This window comes from Kogia breviceps, chromosome 13 (assembly GCF_026419965.1).
Source record: "Kogia breviceps isolate mKogBre1 chromosome 13, mKogBre1 haplotype 1, whole genome shotgun sequence".
NCBI classification, from domain to species: domain Eukaryota; kingdom Metazoa; phylum Chordata; class Mammalia; order Artiodactyla; family Physeteridae; genus Kogia; species Kogia breviceps.
The window spans coordinates 80472752-80486514 of record NC_081322.1 but is presented as its reverse complement, the minus strand read 5'-3'; the positions used below and the strand labels follow the sequence as shown (position 1 = coordinate 80486514).

The following is a 13763-nucleotide window of genomic DNA, read 5'->3' as shown; positions in this document are numbered from 1 at the left end:
TTTAAAGTGTCGAAAACTGGGGACTTCCCTGGCATTCCAGTGCTTAAGACTTCACTTTCCAATGCAGGGGGTGTGGGTTCGATCCTTGGTCAGGGAGCTGTGGTCCCACATGCCTCGTGGCCAAAAAACCAAAACATAAAACAGAAGCAATATTGTAACAAATTCAATAAAAAAAGACTTAAGAAAAATAAAGTGCTGAGAAACTAAGTTTGTTTTATTCCATATAACATTGGCTGCATGCACGTATGTGAGTGGGGTGGGGGGGGGTGTGAGTTGCTCTAGGCAGATCCCCCCAAGTTGTGATGCATTGTTGGCCCCCAAAATTACTATTCGAAACATTTTTTTATTGAATTTTCATGTCCTATTAACTCAGTAATGTAGTTTGTAAGCCTTTGACTTTGGCTGAGTTTGGGAGCATTTATGACCCTATCATATATAACATAAACATCAATCTGCTTTCTATTTCTTTGCAAAAGCAATTATTTGTAATTACATAAAAGCATGATTGATCAAGTAAGCCTAAAAACCAATACAGAAGAGTTTAGTCTCTTAAATAAGCTTGTAGACTTCAAGGAATAATTGAATGTTATAGTATGTAATACAAGGAGATATCTTTGTTGTTGATAACTGGCCCAAACTTAAAGGAAAATGTCTAAACTCCATCATGTTACATATTGATTGGTTCAAATTGAAAATATTTGGATTCTATTTTCATTTCCTTTTCCTCTCTCTCTGCTGCTCTCTGCAGGCTTGGAAATGGGTTTTAGGCCCTGTGGTCTTGTATGCGTGTGAAAGAATAATTAGGTTCTGGCGATTTCAACAAAAAGTTGTCATTACCAAGGTATGCATGTAGGTTTATGTCTGAATAAAAACCTGAGTGTAGATGAAAATTTTTTATTAGCCCAAGTTTTTAATTTGCCATTTTTATTGCAGAACCATCTGTAATTTAGAGGCTCATCTTCTGTTCTAATAATTTCTTGTATCCTGTGCATCTTTTAGTGAGACTAATTTTACTGAAGACAGGGATCAGGGCTCTGACTGGTACACAGAATTCTGATAAAGGTTATGGTACAGCCCTGGAATCACCTGTATTTCTCTTTATTTCGGTGTCTCTAGGGGGAAAACGCAGGAGGGCTGAGTATGCTTTACACGGATCATAGTGACTTAGAGTGTATTCACTTCCTCCACAGCATAAAAATACGAATGTTGCAAACACACAAATAATGTTCACATATTTTCAAATGCACACACTCTCACTTGGAACCACGAAACAGAAGATGCGGGAACAGTCACCCTCAGGTTCAAAGGGAGAAAGGGCATTGGGGGGTTCAAAATGGAGAGGAAGGGCCCTGCCCTAGGCAATGAAGGCATGGTGGTAATATTTTCCAATCTTGCCATCCCTCCTCACCGCTCTCCAATTTTCACCTTGTGCTGGAGGAAGACCTCAGCAGATAGATCAAGAATACATGCCTAGAAGGACTTCCCTGACGGTCCGGTGGTTAAGACTCCATGCTTCCACCGCAGGGGTTCGATTCCTGGTTGGGGACCAAGATCCGGCATGCTGCACAGTGCGGCCAAAAAATTTTTTTAAAAAAGAATAAGTGCCAAGGAGACTGAAAGCTTATCCCAAACTCTCCCCCTAGTTGTTTCAATCTCTTAAAAGAAATTCTCTGCTAACCAAACGCATGCAGCTTTGCTAATACAATATTAACAGAATACTCTGTCTCTTTAACTGTCTTCATGAAAGCAGATGCACAGAAATTGCTTCATATTTCTGTTTTAAACTGCTTCCCTGTTGCTGTTTTTAAGTTAAGCACCAAAGGATATCAAGCTGTATCAAGAGCCAGACAGTAAAACTTCTGGAAATCTACTCGAGCTGTTACTAGGGAGACCATTTAACAGCAGAGTCAGAACGAGTATCAGTAGGGAGAGGAGAAACTAATGATTAAAATGCTGTGAAATTCTCTTCTGAATGGAAAAATACCGTCACAGTATCTAGACACTAGATTCTGCCCCCTTATACCTCCTGCCACAAAAGAAGCCATGAGGGCCTGGAAACAAGAGGGAAGTCTAAGAAGGGAAATTAGTTCATTGTCTCTGATAAGTAGCAAGTTACAGAGCTCTTTAAAGAGCAATAGCCTTTGCATCATGCTTTCTTACATCTAAAACTCAGAGCCTATGTAGGAGATTGGACGAGACGACTAGAACCAAACAAAATGAATAAAACATTTCAGAGTATGAAGGCTATTTGTCACTCAGAATGAAGAAATACCAGGGTTAGTTCACAAAGAAGCAGGAAAAGATGCACATCATTGAAAATAGTAACAAACTGGACCTATATTTTAAAACACGAAGTTAATTCTGTGGCTGTTTTGATAACTTTAAGCATGATTAAGTGCTGTGGATGATACGCTAGTTTATATTCTCTTGGGCCTGAAATTAACTGTGCTATCGGGACACCACTTTGCCCCTGGATGCAGCCACCCAAATTTCCTACCTAGCACGCTGAAGGAGGTCAATGTCAGTCTTGCTGGAGTCGCCATGACTTTCATGTCCGGGCTGGAACGATTCTTGAAAACTCATAAGGAATGGTCTATGTCAATTATACCTCAGAAAAGTTGCTATAAAAAAATTTTAAACCTTTGATGGAATGAACGCCACTGTCTTATTATATAACCTGAGTGAAAGAACCAACAACTCTCTTGCTGTGATTTAGGTGGTAAGCCATCCATCCGGAGTGCTAGAACTTCACATGAAAAAGCGTGACTTTAAAATGGCACCAGGGCAGTACGTCTTGATCCAGTGCCCGTCCATATCCTCGCTAGAGTGGCACCCCTTCACCCTCACCTCCGCTCCCCAGGACGACTCCTTCAGTGTGCACATCCGGGCAGCAGGAGACTGGACAGAAGCTTTATGCAAGGCCTTTGGGGCAGAGGGTCAGGCCCTGAAGGAGCCCTGGAGCCTGCCAAGGTGGGAGCCCATTTCTTTTTTACGCGTGAGTTAGAATATTATAAAAAATAAGGTCCTTTAGTGCATCGACATGCTAACAACTTCTGCAATATCTTATTCGGTATGGTAAATTTGAATGCATTTATAAAATTTGAGAATCTCTATTCAAAAAGTATAACTCAGCAGATTTCCATGAGGAGCGAGTACATTTCTTTAAAAAACAAATGTTCCATGAAGACAGGTGACGATCCAGGGAGAGGAAACGTTTTGCTTTCCCAGGTCCAAAACATCACCTTGGCGAATTATAAGCAGCTTGTGATGAGTAAGGCAGCCCGGTGAACTTTTTGCTGTCGCGGTCCGAGGTTTTTCAATTATATTTGTAAAGTTTGGTCTCCGTAAAAAGGATGCTTTACAGTCCAGATTAATCTGGCAGCCTCCGTACACTGGAGAAAGAGCTAAACAATTAGACTAAAGCTCAGAAAATGACAAAATAATCTGAGAATCAAGAAAGTTCGTGGTGTTGTGCATCGTCAGCCCCACATGTGTGATTGCAAAAAGTATTAATTAACCTCCACCGTGTGCCAGAAGTACAAAGATGGCAAAACGTTGCCTCCATTCTCTAGGACTTCTGAAATCAACACTGGTGTACAAACAAATGATTTAACTTTGCTACAAGGAAGATGGGTCGACCTGAGAAAGTGGAAGAGCACTGATACCATCTGTAGTATCCTAGAGTTGTCGTAATAAAGTACCACGAACCAAGGGGCTTAAAACAGCAGAAGTGTATTCTCTCATGGTTCTGGAGACTGCAGGTCTGAAATCTACGTGTCAGCAGGGCCATGCTCCCTCTGAAAGCTGTAGGAAGGAATTCTTCCTTAGCTCCTCCCAGCTCCTGGTGGTTTGCCAGCCATCCTTGGCGTTCCGAGGCTGCGGCTGTGACAGTCCAGTCTCTGCGTCTGTCATTACATGTTGTTCTTCCCTCTTGTGTCTGTGTCTCTGTGTTTCTGTGCTCCCTTCTTGCAAAGACACCAGCCATACTGAATTAAAGGCCCATCTTCCTGAATGACCTCATCTTAACTTGATTACATCTGCAACAATCCTGTTTCCAAATAAGGTCACATCCTAAGATAGGATTTCAACATATCAACTGGGCTAAACAATTGAATCCAAAACAACATCCTATTCAGGAAAGCCTGGGCATGTGACAGAAGTCCCAGTGTCCTTGGCTCCTTTTAGTAAACAATGGCTTAGAATTGATTCCCACTCTTGCTGCAGGATTACCCAATAAGCACTCAAAGCCCATGTTTCGGGACGCACAAAAAAATGTTGAGAAAAATTTTGTGAAGGAATTTGATATTTCAAAAGAAGCATCAAGACATCCCCTCTTCTGCTATCCTTGGAGGGTATCAGGAACTGCCAAGCAGTGACCACAGCTACAAGACTCCGGGTGGTGAACCCAGTAAAGACACACTTAGAATGGAACTTCCTAAGGGCAAGAGGTTGTCCTCCTCTATACGTCCCATGCCTCGAACAGTGTCTGACATGTAGTGGATACAGAGTAAATATTTGATGAGGACTGAATACCTGGACCCAAGATGGACGCTTCAACTCATTTAATTTAACAAATATTTACTGGTGGTAAGCTAGGCACCAGAATAAATTTAAGGCACAGAATCTGCTCAGCTTATTGTCCCTCCTCTGTCTTCCCATGGGACACTGAACTGTGACTATGTAGCACTGGGCTTGCTTGTGTTGAGTGGGTGGCAAGAGCCGCAGTCTTCATTTCCAACACTGCTACTAAAGAGCAGCGTGATGATGACCCAAGTACAAACATCCTCTGTTCAGACTAGAGCCCCAAAGTCACAAGACAACATCTGACTGTTCCATTAAGACCTTATCCTTTTTATCATGGAAAGGAAGCCATGTAACAGAATTCTGAGGCTCAGAGTGTAGTGTGAATGCTTAAAATCAGGAACGAAAGTAAACACGCATACGCACACGCACGTGCGCGCGCACACACGGGTCCCAGCCCTCCCTTGGCATCGCCAAGGTGGATCCCTTCATCCTATTTGCTAGCCTGGTTTCCGCTCTGAGTACGTGCGGTTGTCTGGCCTATCGACCAACCTTCCTCTTCACAAACCAGCTCTCATTTCAGCCACTCCCCCAACAAGAGCTCGGGAAGTGTTTCTCCGTAGCCGGTATGCTTTCTTTCTTTTTGTTTTGTGGGAGTCCAGTTGATTTACAATGTTGTGTGTGTTTCCGGTGTACAGCAGGGTGATTCAGTTATACATATATACATGTATATATTTTTTTTAGATTCTTTCCCCTTAGAGATTATTACAAAATGCTGTGTAGAGTTCCCTGTGCTGTATAGTAGGTCCCTGTTGGTTGTCTCTTCTGTATACAGGAGCGTGTACATGTCAATCCCAGCCTCCTAATTTACCCCTCCCCCACTCTCCCCTTTGGGAACCACAAGTTTGTTTTCTATGCCTGGGGGTCTATTTCTGTTTTGTACATAAGTTCATTTGTATCTTTTTCTTAGGGTTCCACATAGTATCGTTTGATATTTGGCATGCTTTTATCTCCAGAGTGCGTGGTCAGCGCAAGGCCTGACATGATCTGGCCCCCAGACCTCCCTGGGCACCCCTGCTTCACCTGCTGCCTCGCTCACTCAGCCATTCCTCCAACCTCTGGCTTCCCTCCCACGCCAAGCACACTCTCCTCAGTGCCTTTGCCACTGCAGCTTCCTCTCCCCGGCACACTCTTCCGCGGCCTCTGCTTGCCGCCCCCTCACTGCCCCCAGGTCTCTGCTCTAATGTCTCCTAATGAGCCCTTCCCTTCCCGTTTCCTGTGATCCAGCAACCCCGACAGACACTCCACACTCTTGTGTGCACTGTACCCCGTGCCTTACTTTCTTCCTCTCCACCTGACACACTAAATACCTGGTTGTTTATTTGTTTGCCATTTATCTCCCCACAGGAGAATGGGAACTTTATCTCTTTGATTCACTTTGTTGTCCCCAGTGCCCAGAAGGGGCCCTAACTCTCAGCTGGCACTCAATAAATATTTACCAAGTGAACAAAAATGAGTCGTTGTACACAGTGCAGCTTCCCTTCATTTGTTAACTTCGTTTGACCTCTGCCTCTATATATGGGCAGGCATAAGAAACCCCCCAAAACCTAGAATTTGTTGAAATCTTCAATGCATGACAAATCAGAATTTTATTGATCTTCCTTCAATGATTTTACCTCTCAACACTGTTTTAATTTTGGATTAAACGAAACAATTTAGGGAGAGTACCATAATTTTTCACTGCTTTGCACCCAGAAAGGATTTAATCCCGTCCCAGGAACCTGAGAGACAAGCAGTGACTGAGGACCCCAAGATGAGATGCAAAGCTTAGTGAAGAGCAGGGAATCTCTTCCTCTGAACTCAGGAAAAAGGATAATGCAAGCTCTTTTAAAAGACTTTGCATTAACAGATACACACTACTATATATAAAAGAGACAAACAACAAGGACCCACTGTATAGCACAGGGAACTGTATTCAGTACCTTATAATAACCTATAATGGAAAAGAATCTGGAAAAGAATAGATATATATGTATGTATCACTGAATCACTTTGCTGTACACCCGAAACAATGTAAATCAACTATACTTCAATAAAAATAAATAAATAAAATAAAAGACTTCACCTTCTGAAGTAAAATGGAGGAATTTCTCAGAGTCTGTGTTACAGTTTTTAGCGATTTAATCTACTGCCCAGAGCCAAGGGTTCCAGCGTCTGACAGCCTGCGTTCAAAGCCCAATTTTGCGTGTGATCTTGGAGGATGTATGTAACACCTGCGTCAGTTTCCTCATCTGTAAGATGAAGATGACAATAATAGTACATAGGTTCTGTTTAGGATTAAATATGACAGTCCATATGAAGCCCTTAGCATAATGCGCAGTAAAAAAAAAAAAAAAAAAAAAAAAGTAGCTACTACTGTTATTGGCAAAATAAGAAAGGTCATCTACCACAGAGGCGACAGTGAAAGTGCTGATGACACAGGAAGGACAACGTGGATGGATAAAGTTCATGGGTTCAGAGAGACAAGACGGGAGGTTGATGAGGAGGTGGTGGGTAGTGCTGCTGACAGGAGCAGCAAGGGCCAGGTAATGTGGCTGCTGGGAAGGGGACTCACTTCTAAGCTGCTTTATTAGAAACTGTATCCACATCAGGCGGGAAGTAACTGAGTGAACTTGACAAACGAGAATTTGTGCAAAGGAAGCCAATTCAACATTGTGAGAGATGGAGATATTTTGGTACAAAAAAGAACAATTGGGGTGTCATGATAGCTAGATCAACTAGTTTAAGGGTTGAGAGGCAGGAAAGGGAAAACACCTCGTTTGTTCCTCAGGAAGGCAAAAGGCATGAGTTGTCGAAAGACAGATCCCAGTGAGACACGAGGAAAAACTGTCTAATACTTAGCCCTCCCTGCCCCTCTATGGAACAAGGGGCCCTACAGTTTCACGTGGGAAAGTGATTAGTGATCAGGGCTGTGAAAGGAGGGAATCTCTATATGAACCAGGAGGTAGGACTCAATATTTCCTCCTGCTGCTTCCAGCTTAGAGTCTCAATTTCAATTATGTAGAAATTTGTTTATTATGCACTTCTATGAATTATATGACACAATTCTTCTTTGGGTTTAATTGTTATCATTTAAAATCAGTGTCAAATAAATCCCCAATACAACTAATTATAAAAACAATTAACAATAAGACATTTTAATCGTGGACCGTCTCATATTTTTTCTTTCTCTCAATTCCCCTTATCTAATTATTTATAAAAGAATCTACCGTGGGCTGAGATACTAACCCTTTCTGATTAATGACCTTTTATTTTTATTCTTCTATTTCCATATATCAATATGTAATAAAGCCTTATTAATTAAGATTAACTTGAGGAGAGTTAATTTGAATTGTTAGGAGGTCTGGCATATGGAATATTTTAAAATAAACCCAATTGAACTTTCATGAACACATAGTAAGCCCAAAAGGGGCAACCTCGGGTGCCTTCAACAGACACCCCTTAGGGAATGGTTATGAATAACTTAGAAGCTTCTTAATTAGCATGTCTTTGTTCATATGTAAATGTGTGCTTTTGGAATAGTTGAGGTTATTTAATACATTCCGTTGACTGAAATATTTTAAACATTCCCTTTACAATTTATTCAATAAATTGTTATTGAACAACTCCATGTAAGGTGCTAGGATGCAGTGGTGGGCAAAGACAGACATGGTCCCTCCCTCTGCAGACCTGAGAGTCTAGTGACCAGACAGACACAAATTAAGTCATGCACACACACACACACACACACACACACACACACACACCCCACCCACAACAACTATAAAATTAAAACTGTGATAAGGACTACAGAGGAGAGATGCACGGGGCTATAAATTATCTAAGAGGGGATTTAACCTAGTTTAAGAAATCCATGAAGTCGTCCCCAGAGAAATGATCATTGGGATAAGACCTAATGGAAGGGTAACTATGAACCAAATAAGAGGATAGGAGAGAACTTGGGGCAGAGCATTCCAAGTGATTAGTTGGATTATCACGTGCAAAGGCCCCTTAGCCAAAGAGGGTCCTGTGTACATTAAGAAACAAAAGAAAAGCCAGTGTGGAGAACTGGCCATGAGAGATGGAGCAGAATCCAGGGTCAGTCCATTTAGGACCAAGTTAAAGACAATTGCACTTATTCAATGAATATGCATTATCCTTATAAAGAAAAATTTGCTAAGCAAAGACAAAACATCAGTGCAGCCCCTGGCCTAATTATCACAGACTTTTGAGTTCGCATAATCTAAAATAATGAGTTTTAGAAATTCCACACAACTGACAAATTATTCCAAAATTATGTTTATTCCAAATGAATGGCTTCCATTAGACTAAAATTATATAAACATACGAAGAGCTGGGAACGGGGAGAATTATATTAGCAAAAGGACAGGTGAGCCTTCTAAGCCACCTTGATGATTCTGTTTTTTCCCTCAGAGGGCAGTTGGGGAAAAAAAAGGAAACGAAAAGGCATCATCTACCAATCTTCATGATGCTTGAAGGCAAAACAAACTCTTAAGAACTGTCCAAAGCTGTGCCATAAGGCCGGCCACCATATCCCTACACTGTGTGTGTCCAAATAGGGCATAGTCAAGCACAGAGCCAACTTCCCTGCACACATTTGCTAACACATCCCATACAAAGCACTCGTTTAGGATGGCTTTGTTTTCAAGAGCGGAGCGTTCTGAATGTCAAACGGCACACTTTGTGATTGCAGGCTGGCGGTGGACGGGCCGTTCGGAGCTGCACTGACAGATGTGTTTCACTATCCAGTGAGCATGTGCATTGCCACGGGAATAGGGGTCACACCCTTTGCCTCTCTTCTGAAATCTCTCTGGTACCAATGTTGTGAGTCACAAACCCAGTGCAAGCTGAGCAAGGTACGGAAAATATCATCAGCTTTTTACCCTTCCATGAATTCAAAGGTTCAACATCCTTCTTCCTATCATCTGCCAATTCCTGGGGAGGGTTTTAATTAACTATGAGGGATAAACTCAAGGATCCTTAACTATACTTATGTTCTTAAAAATCTCCATTCAGTATTACATTTATGAGAAGGGTTATGTCTAATCTTGTTAAAGATGACAAGACATAAATTTTATTGCTTCATTGCCATTACAGGACATGTAATTGCTCATGTCAGTAAAACATGGACAGGCTACAAATGGCTCTGTGGCTGGGCTGCAGTGAACACTATTAACAGGCAGCCTTAGACTCGAGCTGGATACTGTGGCTGCAAGTGTACGATTCAATATCTTCATCTCATGGACTCGGGGTCTCAATTGAGAAGCAAAAATGCCACAGTTGGGATTCATTTGTCTGCTGGCCTGGTGTTACCATCCAGCTCCACATCTCCTTTTTGTCATTTCTTGTATGTTCTCTGACTAGTTGCCTCCATGGTTCCCTTGCTCACTTTGTGCATCCCATGTTTTGACCCTCTCAGGGTCAGCAACGGACACTAGAGCAGCAGGAGAAAGGGAGCCCTGCTAACACTAAATGGTGTCAACGCAGGAGGGCCAAGGACATCAGGCAAACTTGGTTCTGGTCCTGGTTCTGCCACTTCTCTGACTGACACTTTGGCTGCAGTTTCCTCGTCTATCCCAGGAAGATGCTTGATTAGGTCAGCATGGCTATGGGACGTTAGTCACGTGAGAAGGTCCACTAAAGAGAATTGTGTAGTGAAATGATTTCAGAAATGCTGTCACAGATCCCCCTTTAGAAGATTCACATCTTCTATTAGCCTATTAAATAAATTCTGCAGAAAAGAACCTCATTCGGTTTCATTTCACCCACCCTTCCCAAGCATATTTAGCCATGGAAACTTTCTTCATCTATCATTCTTTAAGAAATGGCACTTTGTGAGGCCCTGGGGCAAAGCCAGAAGGGAAGATCTCTACAGGTGGGGCTTTCTCAACCAAGAAATTAGAGTACAATTAGCTATCATTTCATGAGTTTGCAAGTGACAGGTGCTTGACATATGTTTTTTCATTTTATTTTTATAAGCTTCCCAACAACCTTAGAAAGTAGATAGCTCAAGCTCTATTCTCCAAATAAGGACTCTGAAGCTTTAGAGAGACTAAAGTCACTTTCCTGAAAATACACTGTTAATGAAAGGCAAAATCAGGGTTCGAACTCAGGTGCATCTGGCTCTCTGGTTTGATATAACCAACACATGGTAGACATGGCTTCCACCTACTGTATTGTAGGAAGACTGTGGGATTCCTGGTCAGAGAATGTACCTCAGCCTGATTCTACCCTCACTAGAAGCATCACCCTGAGTGCATCAGTTCACCTCTCGGAGCTAGGTTTCCTGATATACATGATGAAGAAATAAGAGTCCATATCCATCAGGGAGTTTTAATACCAAATAAGACAAATAAATAATGTAGAAACATTACTGTGTAAATGTGTATAAGATTATATTAAATGTGCATTATATCTGCCAAAGATATAAATAGATTACTAGTACTACTACTAATACTAATAGCCTAGGTTAACCAATCATTGACTACCTAGAAGGCAGGGAGTTAGGCATTTTACACATACTATCTCACATCATCTTTACTTACCACTTTCCCATTTTACACATGAGAAAACTGAAGCTGGAACACAAAGCTAATAGGAATGATAGAATCATATCATTGAATTGTTATAATACCTCTTTCAGATAAGTAGTATCCTCAGATTACCAGTGAGGAAACAGAAGCACAGAGAGCTAGTAAATATCAGAATGAGAGTTTGAACCCAGGTTCTTCTTAAGCTAAATCCCGTCTTCTTTCCTTTATACCACAATAAGATTAACCAAGTGTTTTAGTCTGTTTGGGCTGCTATAGCAAAATACCTTAGATGGGGTGGTATACCATACATACAACAGAAATGTATTTCTCCTACAGTTCTGGAGGCTGGGAAGTCCAAGATCAATGCACCAGCATCAGACTTGGTGTCTGATGAGATCCCACTTCCTGGTTTACGGACAGTCATCTTCTAGCTCTAACTTCCCACTGCAAAAGAGGGCAAGATTTTTGGACACTGATGGGCACTAATCCAATTCAAGAGGGCTCCACCCTTATGACCTAATCACCTCCCAAACTCCCCACCTCCAAATACCAATCTAATCTGGGGATTAGATTTCAACATATGAATTTGGGGCAGGGGGCACAAACATTCAGTCTAGGGCACAAAGCAAGCAAAACAGACGCTGTTTCATACATTTGGACCCCACTGCAAAGCTTTGTTATGGTTTATGTTGATTTCCCCATCTCTGTAAGCTCTTTCCTCTTGCTGTCTACCAAGTCAGACCCACTTATAGCAGTGGCTCATTGCTTCATGGTTCTCACTGTACAAAAGGTCACATTATGCTTCACATGGAGATGGTGATGGAATTGTGTGTCTCACTTTCATTCACTTATTCACTCAATGAGTATTTATGCAGCACCTACTATGTGCCAAGCCCCACTCGTACTGACTGAAAAGCCTATCACTCTGCTCTCACCAGACTCACAATACCTGACCCTTCTCTCAACATCCGTTACCCCTGTGCTGTTCTCCTTTTATATCATTTATCCTTCTTTTTTGTTTTAACGTTCACAAAGTACTTTATTACCCTTAACAGATTCTGAGCTCCTTGAGTGTGGCTTTTCTTGATATCTCCATTATTAGAGAGATATATATTTATATATGCACACACACTATACATTTTGAATAAATCAATGAGTGAATAAATGTCCACATGGCCAAAAGAATTAACAAATGGCTTCTGCACAATTTTCTGTAAAATTCTAGGTTATTTAAGATTAATTTTTTTAATTTAAACAAAAGACTATTAGTTCAGCAACTTTATAATTAAAATAATACATTCCAATTATTTTATCACAAATAGGAAAATTCTTCTAAGAATCCACAAAATCTTAAAGTCTGTATTGGAACCCACAGAATATTAATACCGCCTTCTCTCTCACCATTTCATTGTTATTCCTGGGCTGTTAATGGGTTTTCTCAAAGCTGTTTCAGTGGGAGGGCTAAGGGGTTACCACAAAAGTATAAAACAGGGGCTTTGATCTCTAGTCCAAAAAAGAGAAATCATAGAATTGGAAGTAAAACACAATGTTTTCATGACTTACAAAAATTGGGGGTAATATTGAGACAACGCTCAACTGAAAATAAAGGCAGGAGTTATAGTATATGGGAGAAAAGAAGCTAAAAGCATGGAATCACAAAATAGAAGGGGCTTGACCTCCCAGTTTTGCATAGGACAATACTTAGAGTGGGAAGTGATTTGTCCAAAGTCCCTATCTGGCTAGCCACTGAGTCAGGACAGGAGCCTGTGTGTCTGGTTTCAAAGCTCTTTTATGAAAGAAGTGAGCTTTCATGCTACAGAAAGTTCAGGCTGAAAATCACTCTTGACATCCACTTCCTCAGAATCTGCATGCTTGAGAAAAAGCTTAGGAAATTTCTCTGTTTTAAAGCAATTCTGTGTTTACTTGAGTACAGCTAACATTAGGCTTATGTAACTAATATTTGTCAGGGCCGCCCACATGCTTTTGAGATATAAATACTACTCCTTCCACTAAACTGTCAGCATCTCTATAAATTTTTAAGTGCGGGAGAGCAAAGCAGTACATTCTTATCTAACAGCATCTTCACAATTATAGATCTGGGCTATAGTTTTCAGAGTGTTCTTTTCTGCAACAAGGAAAGGGCAAAAAACAGCACAGAGGTTCAGAGCTGGAATTTTAAGCTTAAATAGTTAACTGCAATTGGTTGTGATTTTCTGCCTCCTGTGTAAAAGTTGGCATAAAGGCAGTCATTTTTACGAGCAAGGCTTACATTGCAAGTCTAGAGTAAAAAATGTGCACCAAAGTTTTCTTAGTTGTGACCATTGCAGACTACATCTCTTTATCCTTCTCCTCTGCCACATTATTCTAGAACACTTCTAAGTAAAATGCAAAAGGATATACGATAGGACTCCTGCATCTTCTTTGGGGTCATATGTAGCACTTTCTGTTTGAAGCTGGCGTTTTTCAAATTTTTTCTAGCTATGTGTTATTATTCAAGATAGTGGGGAGGAGGGGCAGAGGAAGAGAGAGAAGTGGTTAGGAGGAGACTTCCCAAGAAGGCAAAACAAATATAATGATGCCCTACTGTGAAGAAAATGGGAAAAAGTTGTAATATATTAAAGGGATATTTCCAACCCAAGAGTAAGAGCC

The 13763-nt window shown here is 41.2% G+C and overlaps 1 protein-coding gene across 1 annotated transcript in view; it reads left to right on the top strand.

Moving 5' to 3' along the window:
* NOX3 (NADPH oxidase 3) overlaps positions 1-13763 on the top strand; it is a 58066-nt gene that overhangs the window by 20975 nt on the left and 23328 nt on the right. The window contains exons 8-10 of the mRNA XM_059083730.1: positions 749-841; positions 2717-2970; positions 9275-9437. Of these exons, the coding sequence (XP_058939713.1) occupies positions 749-841; positions 2717-2970; positions 9275-9437 (510 nt within the window). The remainder of the gene's footprint in view (positions 1-748; positions 842-2716; positions 2971-9274; positions 9438-13763) is intronic.